Source organism: Coregonus lavaretus (assembly GCF_964263955.1).
Source record: "Coregonus lavaretus genome assembly, chromosome: 30".
Taxonomy (NCBI): Eukaryota; Metazoa; Chordata; class Actinopteri; order Salmoniformes; family Salmonidae; genus Coregonus; species Coregonus lavaretus.
In genome coordinates, this window is record NC_140017.1 from 21,530,972 (window position 1) to 21,547,827 (window position 16,856).

General features: G+C 45.6%; 1 protein-coding gene across 1 annotated transcript in view; it reads right to left on the reverse strand.

Annotated features, from left to right (window-relative positions):
- The window catches only part of LOC311106157 (BCAS3 microtubule associated cell migration factor-like), a 193,000-nt gene that overhangs the window by 137,802 nt on the left and 38,342 nt on the right, over nucleotides 1-16,856 (reverse strand). Inside the window, exons 8-13 of the mRNA XM_084148484.1 lie at nucleotides 16,436-16,543; nucleotides 16,259-16,335; nucleotides 13,037-13,113; nucleotides 12,367-12,450; nucleotides 10,340-10,513; nucleotides 7,491-7,584 (exon numbers count right to left, since the gene is read on the reverse strand). Of these exons, the coding sequence (XP_084004610.1) occupies nucleotides 7,491-7,584; nucleotides 10,340-10,513; nucleotides 12,367-12,450; nucleotides 13,037-13,113; nucleotides 16,259-16,335; nucleotides 16,436-16,543 (614 nt within the window). The remainder of the gene's footprint in view (nucleotides 1-7,490; nucleotides 7,585-10,339; nucleotides 10,514-12,366; nucleotides 12,451-13,036; nucleotides 13,114-16,258; nucleotides 16,336-16,435; nucleotides 16,544-16,856) is intronic.

Here is a 16,856-nt window from a genome sequence, read left to right on the forward strand (position 1 = left end):
ATTATCTTTGTTTCATAGTGTAGTTTCTTCTTCTTTTTATTCAGTTTAGTCACATGATTTCTCAATTTGCAGTACTTTGCCAATCGGTTGTGCAGCCAGAACTATTTGCCATCTCTTTTGCCTCATCCCTCTCAACCATACCATTTTTCAATTCCTCATCAATCCACAAGGATTTAACCGTTTTTACAGTCATTTTCTTAATGGGTGCATGCTTATTAGTAACTGGGATAAGCAATTTCATAAAATGTGTCAAGTGCAGCGTCTGGTTGCTCGTCATTACACACCACAGCCCAACAAATATTCTTCACATCAACAACATAGGAATAACTACAAAACGTATTGTATGTCCTCTTATACACAATATTAGGCCCAGCCTTTGGAACTTTGGTTTTCCTAAATATGGCTACTATATTGTGATCAATACATCTGATGGATTTGGATACTGCTTTCAAACAAATTTCTGCAGCATTAGTAAATATATGATCAATACATGTTGATGATTTCATTCCTCTACTGTTTGTAACTACCCTGGTAGGTTGATTGATAACCTGAACTGGTTTGCAGGCACTAGTTACAGTTTGAAACTTTCTCTTGAGTGGGCAGCCTGATGAGAGCCAGTCAATATTTAAAATCACCCAGAAAGTATACCTCTCTATTGATATCACATATATTATCAAGCATTTCACCTATGTTATCCAGATACTGACTGTTAGCACTTGGTGGTCTATAGCAGCTTCCCACCAGAATGGGCTTTAGGTGAGGCAGGTGAACCTGTAGCCATATTACTTCAACAGTATTTAACATGAGATCCTCTCTAAGCTTTACAGGAATGTGGTTCTGAATATAGACCACAACACCGCCCCCGTTGGCATTTCTGTCTTTTTTGTAAATGTTATAACCTTGTATTGCTACCACTGTATCATCAAAGGTATTATCTAAGTGAGTTTCAGAGATGATCAGAACATAAATGTCATCTGTTACTAGCAAATTATTGATTTCATGAACCTTGTTTCTTAAGCTACATATGTTAGCGTGGGCTATTTAGAACACTTTTCTGGGATGCTTGATTATTTTTCTTGTTTTACTGGGAAGCTTAGCAGAGGTAGACATACTTGGGTTATTTGTATTAGTGCAGGGTGAGCTGCACACAGTGGACTTCCTACTAGGGCTCACCACCTCAGTGCTAACAGTATTAATGGTCATGTTGTAGTGAGTGGCACAGGGCCTAGCATTGTGACTGAGCTATGAATCACACTAAAGCTTGATGGAGGGATGAAGGGCTAGTGGGATGAAGGAAAAAAGGGATGGAGGGATTGGCTGAGTGTGTCTCCAAGTGAAACGCTGTCTATGCCCTCCGTGACCACTGGCCGCTGGGATGACCAGTGCAGATTACATCAGGCCGACGAGCAAGGTGGAGGAACATACCCTGGCTTAGCCCTGGCACTCACCACCACCACTGGCAATGCCTTTCAGTATTATGTAGTCAGGTAAGGAGCTTTATTTGTGTTGGGTACCAGGAAGGGGCATGGGCTGTGTCCCAAATGCATCCTATTCCCAACATAGTGCACTACTTTTGACCAGAGCCCAGGGAATGAAATTGGAAAAATATCATTTTTGCAAAATACTTTAAAACCGGAGGAGAGGGTATCGCTTGCTGAGTTTAAATCTCTGACAGAAGATAACGTTATTGACCATTGTGATTGTTTTTAATGTAGCTATTGTATTGTGCTCGTGCTGACTACTTCCTGCCGACCTCTTGCCAGGTCCCCCTGGCTAAAGGTTTCTAACCTTAAGGGTATTTTCCTGGTTAAATAAAAAGTATGCACTATATAGGGAATAGGGTGCTATTTGAGATGCAACCATAGAGCATAGAGCCCCAGAGCAGACCAGAGGAGAGCAGACCAGAGCATGGCACAGTGCTACACTGCTGTGGCCGCTCTGGCTTGGACTGGTTTCTCCAACACTCTTAACTCCATAAACCACATCCACAATCCAACCAAGGGGCGAGGGGGGGGAGATGGAGGGAGAGAGAGAGGGATGAAAAAAGTTATGATTCATTTGATCTACGGTGGAGTGAAACAGAGGAGTGTGTTTTTCTATCTGCTTCGCAGCCAGACCACCAGTGAGCTGAGCAGCTCTCCCTCTCTCTCAGATATGAATAGATTGAAAATGGCTGACTAACCATTGCCAACAGGCTGCAATTAGCTTAATATTAAGATGGTTGACTCTTTCTTCCTGCTCTTTAAAAAGGTGAAACCTGCCGCTTTCAAGTCACACCGACTCACTTACAGAGGGAGGAGTGTGCCGCCCGCGATCAAGTTCATGAAGCATGGCGGGGGCAGAAGTGAGATTTAATAATATAATAATTTTAATATGCCATTTAGCAGACGCTTTTATCCAAAGCGACTTACAGTCATGCGTGCATACATTTGTATGGGTGGTCCCGGGGATCGAACCCACTACCTTGGCGTTACAAGCGCCGTGCTCTACAAGCTGAGCTACAGAGTTAGTCTACGTCCCAAATGGAACATTACTCCCTATATAGTGCACTACTTTTGATCAGGGATTTAGTCAAAAGTAGTGCACTATGTAGGGAATAGGGTGCTATTTGAGCCGAATCCTTATACCATCAGACCACTCTGTTCAATTAAGAGAACTCAAACTAAATCCATCGCCACTATTATGGAATGCGTACATATCACACTTTCCTCCACAATTGAAGAGAAGTTAGCGCCTTCTGTTAGTCAGTGTGCTGAATGTGCTGCAAATTCAAACATTCTAAATCCATCGTCAGCGTATGGAACATTAACATCTTTGTACTTCCCTCCCTACCTCCCTTCTCTGGCCTAAATGAAGTGAAGTTAGCGCCTTCTTTCTACCGCAAACACGAAACATTCCTAAATCCATCATGACTAAACCTCACTTCATGGTGCATTAATAACTATGGGCCCTGGTCAAAAGTAGTGCACTATATAGGGAATATGGTGCCATTTGGGACACAGCCTTATTATTTTATTCCTGCCTCTCTCTGGGTTTTGGTCATAACAGGCAGACAGATAAAACACATTCTCCCAGCAGCTTAGAGAAGGCTATAACGGCAGCCTTTTGTTGTCATGTTTAAAAGCCCCCAAACAAATTGGTCAGACTCTGCAGATAAAGAGAGAGAGAGAGGGACTGTGGAGTGATGGAAGGAGAGAGATAGGACTGATGAAAAGATTTAATCCATTTCTCTGCAAACAGACAGTGGGCTGTAATCTCTAACCTCCATTTAAATGTTGTCTTTTATTTCTCAGAGTGTTGCTGTTAACTAATGAATCCCCTCAAACATTCGCCATCGCAGATAAGATTTCACGCTGCTCGGAGGTACAAGGAGAGGCTCTTTGAACAATTTGTGTCTGTGTTTAATGGATCTTGTGAACGCAGTACCAAATACAGTATGTCTACAAAGTGGACTTCAATTCTGTGAAACAAAGCCCAAAATCAAATCAGATTGGACAGATCAGAACCCCCCACCACACTATAAAAAGTTGTAGATGACTCAACAGCAGAGCCTGAGGTGTCTGGACTGTGTGGGATGGGGGGGTTTGGGGATTTGGAGCAGGGGCGTGGTCTGGTTTGGGCTGAAGTTCCCACTGAGACTTTGAGCACGGTCGGTCTCTGGCCTAGCCAGCCCTCTCACTCTTCCTCGCCCTCACTATCTCTCTCGCTCTACTCCTCCTCTCTCTTTTTCTCACCATCTCTATTTCTGTATTCCCTTCTTTCTTTAGCTCTTCCTCTCTCCTCTGATCTCCTTGTGGTTTTACAGCCCAGGTCCGAGGCCCTGACTTCCCAAGACGGTGCCGATGCTTTTTACCACCTAGTATGGAAACACCATAAAAATAGCCACAGTGGGCAGGCAGGCAGGCAGGCAGCGGTGGTTTTACAGCGTCTTGGACAAACAGTAGGAGAGTCAGCGAGGCCGACGTCCAACTGGCCATACAGATGACTGCACTAAGGGGAGGCCTAGCATAGGACTGATGGCTCTGCAAATTAAATCAGGCACTTAAGACTACATCATACACAGACACACACACTGTACGCAATAGCAGAGGATTAACTGTTACAGCTACGTATCCAATTTCAGTAGCCTTTCATTACAGTACTGTAGATGACATCTTCAAAACAAAACTGACCCAGGAAGGGGTACACTGTACACAGCTACATTATTTTTTATGATCCAAAAGCTGAAAGCAAAATAGTTTGTTAGCAGGCTGGCTGCAGTTGGACAGACGGTAGACAGTCACAGTGGGAACTCCACAACAGATCTCTAGAATAGACAAAATCATTACCCTGGGAGATTTAAACAGCTCAAAACTGAGAGAGGGATATAAGAGAGAGAGACAGAGGGAGAGATAAAGAGAAAGCGAGAGTGACCGAGAGAGAGAAAGGGAGAGAATTACATAGATTATAACAGGGAAAAATCTATAGATCATCAGCTTTACCTAATGCCATTATGACATGGAGCTCATGCAGCCAAGAGGACAGCGGCGCTTTAAAGCCATGACTCCCTGGGCGTGGCGTGGGCAGGTGTGTGCGTGTGTGTGTGGGGGCAGGAAAGGGCACCAGCGACTGGCTGACCCCTGGGGGTTTAATCCTCTGTGATTGGTCCATGGTGGACAGACAGCCCTACTACTGGGTAAAACAAGGGATTCTGAGAACTCTGTGACATGGTGCTAAAACGCACACACACAGATATGGATGGCACACACACAAATGTCAGATGTACACACGCACACACATGCACTCACACACAGCTGCACATCTTGCTAAAGGAGAGTGGTCAAAAAGGTGACTGAAAATAAAAAGCACCACCTCACATAACGCGAAGATACAGCCACGAGGGGAGTGTTAATTGCTAGCTATGTGTGAAGACAACTGGTTGCAGACTAAATGAATGGGCTGGGGGTGTGGAGGCAGTCTCTGTGGGGTGTTTCCCTTGTGTTCAGCATTTGTTTTGTGGGTTAGCTGGGTGTTGGGGTGGAGGCTTGACTCTCTCTCACACATCAATGAGTTGTAAGGAGCTATGACACCACAGTAACTCTTCCTCATCATGACACACAGCTGCTTGGCACTTTCCATGTTTCTATTATCTATTCATTATGATGTTGTGTTACTAAACATGGGCTGGGCTTTACTGGGCAATGCAGTGTGGCTGGAGATGAGTTCTAGCCTAGTTTACCAAGGCTTTGTAGATATTTAAGAGGTGTAAGGTTAGTTAGGTGAACGAATACATTTTGTAGAATAGTAACATCGTTTTTTTTTAATGAACAAGGCTTTTAGATCCAGAGTGGTTGAGCTCCTGTAAATGAGCGAGCAGCATTGAACTAATCTTCCATGGAGGAACAGATTCCAAGATTCTTATCAGTGGCGTGATTGAGAGAATTACATACAGCGAGAGACATAGAGAGAGCGAGAGTCTCTCGTGTCCCACCACCAAATCATACACTGCACACAGCCTTACTGACGCCTTCACACTTTAATCAAACCACCCTCCACACACACTGTTTCACAGGCCCTACCGTTAAAACAGTAATGTCACTTTGACCTTGGGCATCTCAGCTAATAATCAAGTCAAGATGATGTGAAGTGAGAGGGGTAAGAGGTGAAGAAGAGACAGGCTGTAGTGAAAGGGTGAAGGAGAGGAGGGAGGTGAATAAAACAGATTACAGCTGTTAAAGGGTGTGTGTGTGTGTGTGTGTGTGTGTGTGTGTGTGTGTGTGTGTGTGTGTGTGTAGCTTCACAAATCCCTTCAACAGAGTAGCATCCTAACCTCTAATTACCCCACTAGGAATAGAACCTCTGAATGCCACAGCCAGGAAAGGGTGCCAGACCAGTCACCCTATAACCACTCTGCTGTCTCTGTAGTCACTCCAACATACACAAGCTGTTCTATGGGGTTTGTTACGTCATGCTTCTTGGGAAGGACTTGTTTGGCTTTCCAGGACCAGTCACTGAGCTGTCGAGTCATAGTATTGTTTCATACTGGCTCTGGTGGTTTTTGGGGTTGACTTGACCACTGTTAGAAGGAGCCATGGTACTGCAGGCCCTCTACTGAAGGGTAGAGAGAGATTATTCTTGGTGTTCTTCTCTCACTCTCTGTTCAGTTAATTCAGGGCAAGCTGAGACTGCCAGTCAGTCAACCCAGGATTGCAGGCCAATCAAGACCAAGGGGCTCCCCTCGCTGTCTGATACTCTACAGCAGGCGAATTTAGAGACCAACGTGGCAGTTGTTTTGATCATGAGGCTTAATGATGAAAGGCTCCTAAATTACAGCATGGAGGACTACACAGCTGCTCACACACACACACACACACACACCCTGACCTTGTTAAGGGGAAAAAGAAAAAGAAACGTGGCTCTTGGGGGTACTTTTACTTTTTGGGGTACCTCGACAACGTCATAATTCAAAACACTTAGGGTCTTTCAGGTTTGGGCTGGCATAAATGAGGAGGTAACACACCCATGTGGTGATTTGGGAGTAAAGTTGACAGGTGGCGGGGGGGGGGGGGGGGGGGGGGGTTGTGTCTGAAGTGGACACTTGGGACGTAGCCACTGTGTATATTCAGTGTGTTACAATTGACAGTACTGTTTTTTGTTCTTCTATGGTATGGTCGTAAAGATGAAAGGTGGTTACGGTTGCTGGCCAGTCGCTGAGCGGTTGGCCAGAACGGTGGGACCCCTACTTTATCTCCTGATCAATCCGGCTCCACACACACGTAGGCACACACACAGACACACACACTTATAGGCCAAAGGTCGCTGAGTCAACTTTAGGTAGTCAATGTAAACCAAGGGCGCCCCCTACAGATTGGACAGGTCATTCAGGCCAGGGCGAGAGGACATGATGAGGGGGAAGAGTTGTTCTGTAATGGCCAAACAAACAACAGCTCTGCTAAACCTCCAAGTAACAATCCTTCTAGATTAAATGTGGTATTTACCTGCTTGTACAGCACGCTATGGATGTGTGGGTGATTACTGTGTGTGCCATGTCAGAGTGATGGTGCGCTTTGTGTGTCTGTGACTCGAGAGCATGTGAAGATGTAATACATAATCTGTACAAGTGTGTGTTGGGGATTTATTGTCACACGCATTGTCAATGTGTGCAAGGATTAGTCTATGTGTTTGTAAGCAATTGATTGAGGGTGTGTATGTGTATAAAGGTATACATTTAGTTCATGTATAAAGGTGGTGAATGTGTTTTACTAAAAATAAGTGTGTCTGTGTGTGTCTATTACAAATGTGATCCTTTTCCCCGGGAGGTGCAGTCTAGTCAGAAGCAGAGGCCAGAGGTATGAAGGATTCCTACCAGAGACTGGAGGTCACAGTAAGCACCATCTCTCAGCAGCTACTTTATTTGCCTTTGAATTCCCCTTTTTCGGATTAGCATTCTTTACATCCAAAATAAATACTTTTGGTGTGTTTGCCTGTGTTGCAGTGAGCTGTCTCCTTACCGCTGGGGTTGAATGCCATGCAGGATATGGGTTTGTCATGGGCTGGGAAGTGGGCCACCACTCCCTCTCCATCTGAGTCCTCACTCACCAGGACCTGGAAAACACACACACACACACACACACACACACACACACACACAGAGAGAGAGACATTCACCACAGAATCTACACAGAGCGGGACTTCCCAACTTCCAACACATGGACTTCTTATTGCTTCTTGCTGTAAGTAAAATAATGGAGAATTAATATGTTACAATCCCATTGGTAAAGAGCATTGTCACCTTGTGGATGTAATTAGCAATCATCCCAATTAACACCAGAGAGAGGCTTGTTAACAACTCTCGTCTCGGTCTCTAGTCTCTCTTTCTACACTGTCACCGCAGCACTGTACCCGCCATCGGTCTCCATGTGCTGCATGAAAACTAAGACTGAGCTGACAAGAGACTGATCTCAGACCAGTAGCTAAGCTCAAAGTCCTCCGACTATGCAAAATAATTACAGTGCTGCTGAGTATGATTCTGTTCTCAGGCCAGGGGCTCTGCTCTGTGTGTGTAAACGTCTCCGGTCTTGAACAGATTATAACTAAGCCCAGTCTCCTAGCTGTAGTAAAGATAGATCCAGGGTTGGTACAGCTGTTCAGACTGGCAAGCAGCATGATGATGACAAATACTGGACCTGAGAGAGAGAGAGAGAGAGAGAGAGAGAGAGAGAGAGAGAGAGAGAGAGAGAGAGAGAGAGAGAGAGAGAGAGAGAGAGAGAGAGAGAGAGAGAGAGAGAGAGAGAGAGAGAGAGAGAGTGTCGGTCTCATAGTGATAAATCTGGTCTAGTGTTGCATTAATGAGCTGGGAGCAGTGCTGCATTAGTTTTAATAGGAGTCAGTCCAAACACAAACCAACCTTCCAGATCAACTGAGCCCTTTATTTCAGACTGGACTGGAGGGAGAGGGAGAGAGAGAGAGGAGGAGGAAAAAGAAAAGAACAAGGAAGAGGGGTGACATAAGCCAGACCTGTTTTATTACGTCGGAGGCACACAATGTTGTTATGTGAGGGAATCCTGCTGAAGCCCTTTGAAACTGAGAATTTGTGTCAGGGGCTACCTCTGGAGAGTAAACCTATTATACAGGAGGAGTGAGTGAGTGAGTGAGTGAGTGAGTGAGTGAGTGAGTGAGTGAGTGAGTGAGTGAGTGAGTGAGTGAGTGAGTGAGTGAGTGAGTGAGTGAGTGAGTGAGTGAGTGTGTGTGTGTGTGTGTAAAGAGGGGTCACCACTTCCAATGAAGGGGTCAACAAACTAGGTGAGGTGAGTGATGTGGCAAGAAAGCAATGCTATCATAACCTGTATAACACACAGCTATGTGCTGAAGTCACAACGAATCCCCCTTCTTTCCCTCCCACACCCTCTTTGTCCCTCCTCTCTCTCTCTCCCTCTTACCTCTAACTGTTTATGTGCAGTATAGGGTTACTGTAAAATGGCTGGTGACACAGTGCAGACCTGCTTCTGAGGGCTTTAGCCCTGGTCTGGAGGAGCCCTCGGGAGACTGGGGTACATGTACACACACACACATCCAGGCGCACGCACACACCCACACACACCACACACACCACTGGCATACAGTGCACTGCCCCTTATACTATAGCCAATGATAGTGTGAGCATTACACAGGCACCCTTTCACTACCACTAAGGGAGCTAGGAAGAGAGGAGCGTGGCAGAAATAGAGGACGGAGTACAAGCATCTTGTGAGGTTACTGCTGATGATGAGCAGTGCATTCATTTAGTCTCCCCCTGCTTAAAAAAAGCTGGCGCTGTGGCGAAGGCCGAGCTGTGAAAATATGACTGAGCAAACAAAATAAATCCCACCTTAGGCCCTAAGGTGCTGTCAGGTGTGTGTGTGGGGTGTGGGGTTTGGTTGCTGGGCAACTGTGTTTGCTCTAGCAGAGGATAAAAAAGGTTTAACCTGGGAGGTTTCTCACCGCACCACAAAACCCAAAGGTGTGTTTACTGAGGTCAGAAAGGACAAGAAAAAGGAGGAGGGGAGTATGAGGGAAGAGAGGATAGAGAATCTGTTCTGATGTAACCTTTGTGTGTGTGTAAAAGGGCCTTGTATGTGAGAAGTGTAAACATGTAGGGCTGTAGCCCAGTAAATGTGACACTCCTGTACAAGGAAACTGACACCTGGGAATGTTTTCTGGTTACCCACAACGCACCAGTAAAAAACACTTCTCACTCTGATGAGAGAATGTCTAGAGACATAGTTCAGTTTGGAGCAAACTAAGAACAGCTGTGCTGAGAAAAGATGTGGATGTATGTAACTGAAAGAAGAAGAATTGATGTGGTTCTTTATTTTGTGTTAAATCATTTCATTTCTATGACCTGGCCTTCACCTGGGACCTGTGCCAAAAGCAGGAAGAGGCTCATTACCATGATGTATCTAGCAGCCAGTGGCAGTCTACTGAGATAGGTTGGGCCCGTTTATAAGGTAGTGATGACATTATTATCAGGTGAGAAGTATTGTTCAAACAAGAACCCCTATAGGATTATTACATACATGAAAACCAACCAAGATGTACACTGTATGTTTCGCTTTCTACACTTTTTCAACATTACTTCAGAAAGTGATTTAACACTTTTGGGGAGCCATGGTCCATAACCCAAAGGTTAAGACACACAGTAATACCTGTACCTCTCCGACAACATTTTTTCAACTCCACATTGTGAGAACTATTTTTTGCAGTATTCCTTCTTACATTTCTATTTTTGGTTGCAGAACATGTATATTTTCTTACCGTTACTTCAGAAGGGGATTTAACACTGTTGGAGAGCCAGGGTCTATGACTTAGTGATCACACATACCTGTCCTTCTCCGACGTTGTGTGTGTCGATGACAGTGATGACTCCGGGGGCATGGGGGCTTCGGCGGGTGGTGCTGTGGGGGGTAGCACCCTCCTCGTCGGGGGTGCCAGTGGGTAGAGTACCAGCTAGCTGGGTCACCACCTTTCCCACCATGGTTAGACCAGTCTTTAGGGTCTAACCAGAACGGCAGGGGAAGGGGGAGGTAGAGCGAGAGAGACGCATATAAAGAGGGGGGAGAAGAAGAGAGAGAGGGGGGAGGTGGAGAATAGCAGGAAACAAACATCAGATTGGGCTCGTCGTCATAAACCGACTAGACACACTTCCAATAAAGAAGACACCAGTATGTCTGTTTGACTATGGGGAGTTGGGAGAGGAGTGTTGATCAATATAGAGCGACTGTCTACGCGTGCCTACGAGCATGCGTATGTGTGTGAGAGAGAGAGAGAGAGACCGGCTATTTGCTCAATGCTATCAGCTGCTGCTGATGATGATGATGATGATGATGTGGAGTGCTGAAACAGCAGGAGCCGAGTGTCTGCCACCAGTCTCTTCTCCCGTCTCCCCCTCCCCCTACTCCCCAGTCTCCCCCCTCAGGCCGACACAGATCAATGGCTCCTGTTTGGACTAGCACTAAAACCTCACACTGCAGTGATTAGAAAACACATTAGTGTTGATCAATTAGGAGCCAAATGCCCTGTTTCATTATTGATGGGGTTCCGAGCAATTTACACACACACCAGTCTGTTAGTGGGCTGGGTGGAGTCGCCAAGTGAGGGAGTGTGTGATTCATAGACCCAACAAACGCGAGGCGCCACGCGGTATTGACAGCGCTGCCTGGCCTGAATGCCTGATTAGGTTCTCCGGGACCCCTTTGCGCTAACACACACACACAACACACACACAGTACACTGACTCCATTAGCTCAGGACAGTGTAGCGGGGAGATAGACTCCACTTAAGCAGCACTATCCATTTCTCTGAGCTTGGCCTGGCCCTGGCCACAGAGGTGTGTTTGAGACACCCTGGCGAGGAGCCGCCACACTGATGCAGAGCATCACACAGTCAAGACAATGAGCAGGTTTGCTTTATGTTTACATTCCAGTGATTAGTATGAGGAATAATAATAATACAGCTGGAATTATGCGCTGTTATAAAATGTTATTTCCTATAAAAGGCTAGGAAATACTCCCCCTTAGTGCTCCCTCTACACCCCCTCTCGCCTTCCAAGTCTCTGGACAGGAGCACTCAGTCTGTGTCGCGTTGTAGACCGGAGGAGTGGGGGCGTGGGTGAAAATATTGAGATTATAATATATAGTTCTAAACGGCGGCTGCAGACAATCAGTCTGCATATCGGGACCCCCTTGACCTCGTTTCCCCTCCCTCCGCTAGCCAGGCTAACACTTTAGCGCTGCTGCCACTGCTCTTTTTGATGCATACCGCCATTAGCAGCTAATGGGACTTCTATCACGCTAGCCGTTAGCGCTCATTAGGGAGAGGGAGGGAGAGAGAGAGAGAGAGGGCGAGACCATGGGAATAACTCTGACCCGAGGGGTCTTCATAAATCAATTAGGGTTCCCCTTTGGGGGCTTGGATAAGACAGGAGACTGGAACCATATGGGGAGAGTGCTGCGCTAGGCTAGTAGCGCGGGTTAGCTTAGATGCTACATCAACAGAGCGGAGGGGTATAAATTCAACTTGGTATCAAAGGGCTTAGCAGTTAGCGTAGCGTAGCCTGGTGGTGCTCTCCAGCTGAGAGGAGTATTACAGGGGCTGTGTCCCATATTGCGGTACAGTATACAGTACAGGATGGAACCCCCTACAGACACACACACAGGGACCATAGAAATGAGTTAAGATGCTCATAGACTCTCAAGGCCTGTGTCATGGTTATGATATAGAGTCTCATAACGGTGTCTGACTCACAGGGGAAAGCCAGGGTAGATCCTATATCACTTCGAAATCATTTACAAATGATTTTATTTCAACCACTGGGGTGGAGGGAGGTGTGAATGTGTATGTTTGACTTACTTTAGCAGCGCTGATGACTGTAGCTGTGTAAGACTGGGCATTGTCCCCGCAGGCACCGCCTCGAGACTGGTGACACCGGATCAACTGGGGGGGAGACAGAGAGGGAGACAGACAGACAGAGAAAAACATAGATAAGAAATACATTATCATCCTCCTCCTGCACCTGAGGCCAACCAGGAACAGAATATGAGGGGCAGCACATTAAAAAACTATCCTATCCCACTGTCTATTTCTTGGAATCCACCCATCCATCCCAGAGCTACTCTATTCTTAAGGAACAGAATAGCTTATAGTAGTCAGTGACCCATCTGTCAATTACTTGATTGGCCGAGCGTAATCAGAAAACTACCAGACACAATTATCCATTAAATGTATTGCAAGAGTGCGTAGAGTGGACTTGCTTTTGGAAAATACAAAAATCCTATTAAATGGACATAAAAAACCTACATCTGTTGGTTTTCAGATGTTATCATTTCTAGTGGTCTCTTCTTGGAATGAGTTGTACTGAGAGATTAAAAAATGCATTTTGGAGGATTGTAAATATGGTGTTGTGATAAGTACATGCGTGACGGATGGGTGTGTGTGTATATTCAGTGTGTGTGTGTGTGTGTGTATATTCAGTGTGTGTGTGTGTGTGTGTGTGTATATTCAGTGTGTGTGTGTGTCCTACCTTATTCTCAGCGTAGGCTAGCCAGCGTCCTCCCAGTGCTATGGGGTTTAGGTTGGGGCCCGGACAGGGAAAGCAGCCTGAGACACACAGGAGGAAACATACAGTTATTGAAGGTGGAATCCATACTTTTTCCCCATACCCTTTAGCCGCAGGACAAATTGGATACACAATTGAGGCTGACACAACACAGTCACACAAAAAACATTCGATATATACCAATCAAGGCGTAAAATCATGACTGCGTATCAACAAAAAAACCTATCTTCAACATGTTCCCTTTTAGAAGTTGTGAAACAGTGAATGCTGATAATGCTGCTGTGGATATTTGCTTTAGGAGTCAGAATCCCTCTCCCCCGAGAGTGTCTCGGTCTCTCTTAAAGCCTTAATGTGTTTGAGAGGGGAAAGTGGATCACTGTGTGTGTGCTTGCTTTAGTAGTTCCCATAGGGATCAGTGTGTCTGCCAGTCGATCTAGACAGGAGCTGTCCCCACTTTATTGGGTGCCACAGAATCCATTAGGTCATAATGTGGCTCTAAGTAAAAAGAAACACAAACACACACACTCAAAAGCTCAGCGCAAATACAAATACAGAAGATGAGGACAAACGGCCCATAAATTCATAAGCGGATCAGCTATCAGTATAAACTAGAACAAATGTGTCCACCCACTCACACAGATGTTGATGTAAACAGTCATGTCACAGTAGACATGATGATGAGTAATAATTAACTAAATACAAGCACGCACACACACACACTGGAGTCAATGGCCACACAGCACCAGACCTGGGTTCAAATACTATTTGAAATTATTTCAAAAACGTTATGTGGGCTTGATTAAGCTTGTCTGGCTTGATATACCAATATATTAGTTCCAAAATATCCTACCCTGCCCGTCTGGCACTCCAGCTAGGCTAAAGCAAACACTCAAGGTATTTGCTTTAGCCACAGCACTTCCACCATCACACAGGATTCACCACTACTCACAAACATGTCTGTAAACAGAGAGGGAGTCATGATGGATACTGCCATAAATGCATGTAGAGAGCAACTGGGACAAATAAGCTTGTTCGCACACACACACACACACACACACACACACACACACACACACACACACACACACACACACACACACACACACACACACACACACACACACACACACACACACACACACAACAGACACACCAGTACAAATACACATCTCATATGCAGACACGTACAAACACAAGCACATACACACACACCAATGAGGTCATGTGAGTGCATGGAGGCAAGGGGAGAGAGGTTTGGCTGACATAATGTAGTGCTCAGGGTGCAGATGAGATGGAGTCAGACAGTAATTTAGTGTTCAGAAGAGTCGAGGCTGGGAGGCACGGGGTGAATAGGACTTGAGGTAAGCCACAATGCTACAGCCTTTTGTTGGCTCGCCAAGGCTGGGGGAGAGCGACCCACTCAGCCCAGGCTGTGAGACAACGTGTCTGACACATCCTGTGTGGAGAGAGGGGGAGGAGAGGAGAGAGGAAAAGAGAGAAAAAAGGAACAGAGGAGAGGGAGAAGAGAAGACGAGACAAGATTGTAAAAGAGAAAAGAAAGGAAGAAAGGAGAGGAAGGGGGAGGAGAGGAAATGATACAGAGAGAGAATAGAGGGAGAGTAAGGGAGAGGGGAAAAGGCTGAAAAGAACAGAGGAAAGAGAAAAAGCAGAGGGCCGAAGTAGGAAAGATGAAATAAATGTAGGGAGAAAAAGGGGAATCACCAACCCAACCCCAACCTCACATCCCCACACAGACAGGCCTAACTAACCTCCTCCCCACTCCACAGTCCACACCACTCTAAAGACAAGCAACAACTAAAAACACCCCACATTACAGGACGTCTGTGTTGCTCCTCTTCCTCCCCAAAGACGTTTCCATTTTACGAGGAGGAAGCATCATTAAGAGCGATTAACAGTGATTGTCTATACTCCTTGTCCTGTGGCCCTGCCAGCCAGACATGGAGAGGAAAGGCAGGCCGACCAGACAACGCATTAAGACCCTATTCTCCTAACAGCAGTTTGTTTACTGTCTGCAGGCAGCAATGGCCTTGTTACATATACTGTTTCATGTCATCCTGCACTGTCCAGGGGTCATGTTCAGTTGGGCACAAATTAGCAAAACAACCAAATGAGCGGTCTTCTTGTACAAGTTCAGATAGTAGTATGGTACCTACCAGTTTCACTCCGTTTCAAAATGTTTTCTCCCCTTCAGTGCCTTCTGAACACAACCTAGGTAGGTAGTGTAACTGTATGATGTTGAGGTTACAACCAGGAGTTGTAAACATGCTATAAACATACTCAGAGATGTTGATATGTGTTAAGCTACCAGAGGGGCTCCTGCCTGCTCTACCATTAAGTTTCAGTGAAAACAGTTTAGACCTGTTTCAAAGACTTGTTCTAGACGTTGTGCTCATTGAGGAGGCATGGTGGTTTGTGTATCGCAGGGTAAAAGCTGTCAGTATCTGTCTTCAGTTGGTTGTTTGGGCTGGGTGATGCCAGCGTGACAGACTTGCTTATCTTTTGGTGGTGGGATGTTTGTGTGGAAAAAGCTGATGTGTTACATGACTGGGCTCTGTGTGTTTGTGCTATATAACTGTTAGTGGGTGGCTATATCGCTTCGGTGTTCTCACAGATGTGCACAGAGAGAGACACAGGAGAGACAGAGCATCTGTCCCAAGATGATATGTCCATTGATTTCACTGAAGAGTAGATGCATCTGTGGGCACTAATCGCTGTATCCACTGGTCTAGTGTGTGTATCTGTATATGTGTGCGAGTGAGCGTGCATGCATGCATGTGTGTGTGTGTGTGTGTGTGTGTGTGTGTGTGTGTGTGTGTGTGTGTGTGTGTGTGTGTGTGTGTGTGTGTGTGTGTGTGTCTGCGCGTGGTGATAAGAACAATGTGTGAAGTATAATCAGAGAGGAATTCCTGCTTTTAAAGAGCTATTGATCAAAGCCACAAGGAAAACAATCGTCCATGAGTGTGTCATCATCTGGTTCAACATTAACACATACATCAAAGCCTTATAATCTAAAGTGGCCAAATTCACAGGTATATCCTAAATGGCACCCTATCCACTATATAGTGTACTACTTTTGACCAGGTCCCATAGGGCTCTGTTCAAAAGTAGTGCACTATGTAGGGAATAGGGTGCCATTTAGGATGCACCCCAGTCCCAGCTCCTTACTTGTAACAAAGAACTTTTTGGTGAAGGTGCAGCTGTCGAACGCAGCAATCTTCTCCTGCAGGGCGACAACTAGAATCCTACAAGAAACAAGAAAATTACAATTAGTATGTGATTTTCATATAACATAATACTGCAATACATTTATACGAATGCAAAAAGTGATGATGCTGTACGTACTCCTTGTTGCAGTGTAGGTCATAGATGGGCGTCTTGAACTGGATGGACTTGACCATCTCCCCTGTCCTTAGAGAGTACAGGTCCACACAGCAGTATGGGGGGCTGGTCCTAGGCACAGAAACACAGCTTTTATTTCAAACATTCAGTACGAAACAGACAGATATTTTCAACATCATACAGATGCTTGGACTTGTGAGTCATGAGTAAAATATTTTAATCACACATGGACCAATACACACACCAGGGTAATCAGAGACAGTTTTCAAAAGCTGTAAGTGAAGATCAAACGCGAGAGAGCCCAGGCCACTGGGGATTTACACAATTCTCTCATCCCCTCCTCCTCCTCGCTGTCACGATCGTCGTAAAGGAGAGTAGACCAAGGCGCAGCGTGTGAAACGAACATGACTTTATTTAATTAAAG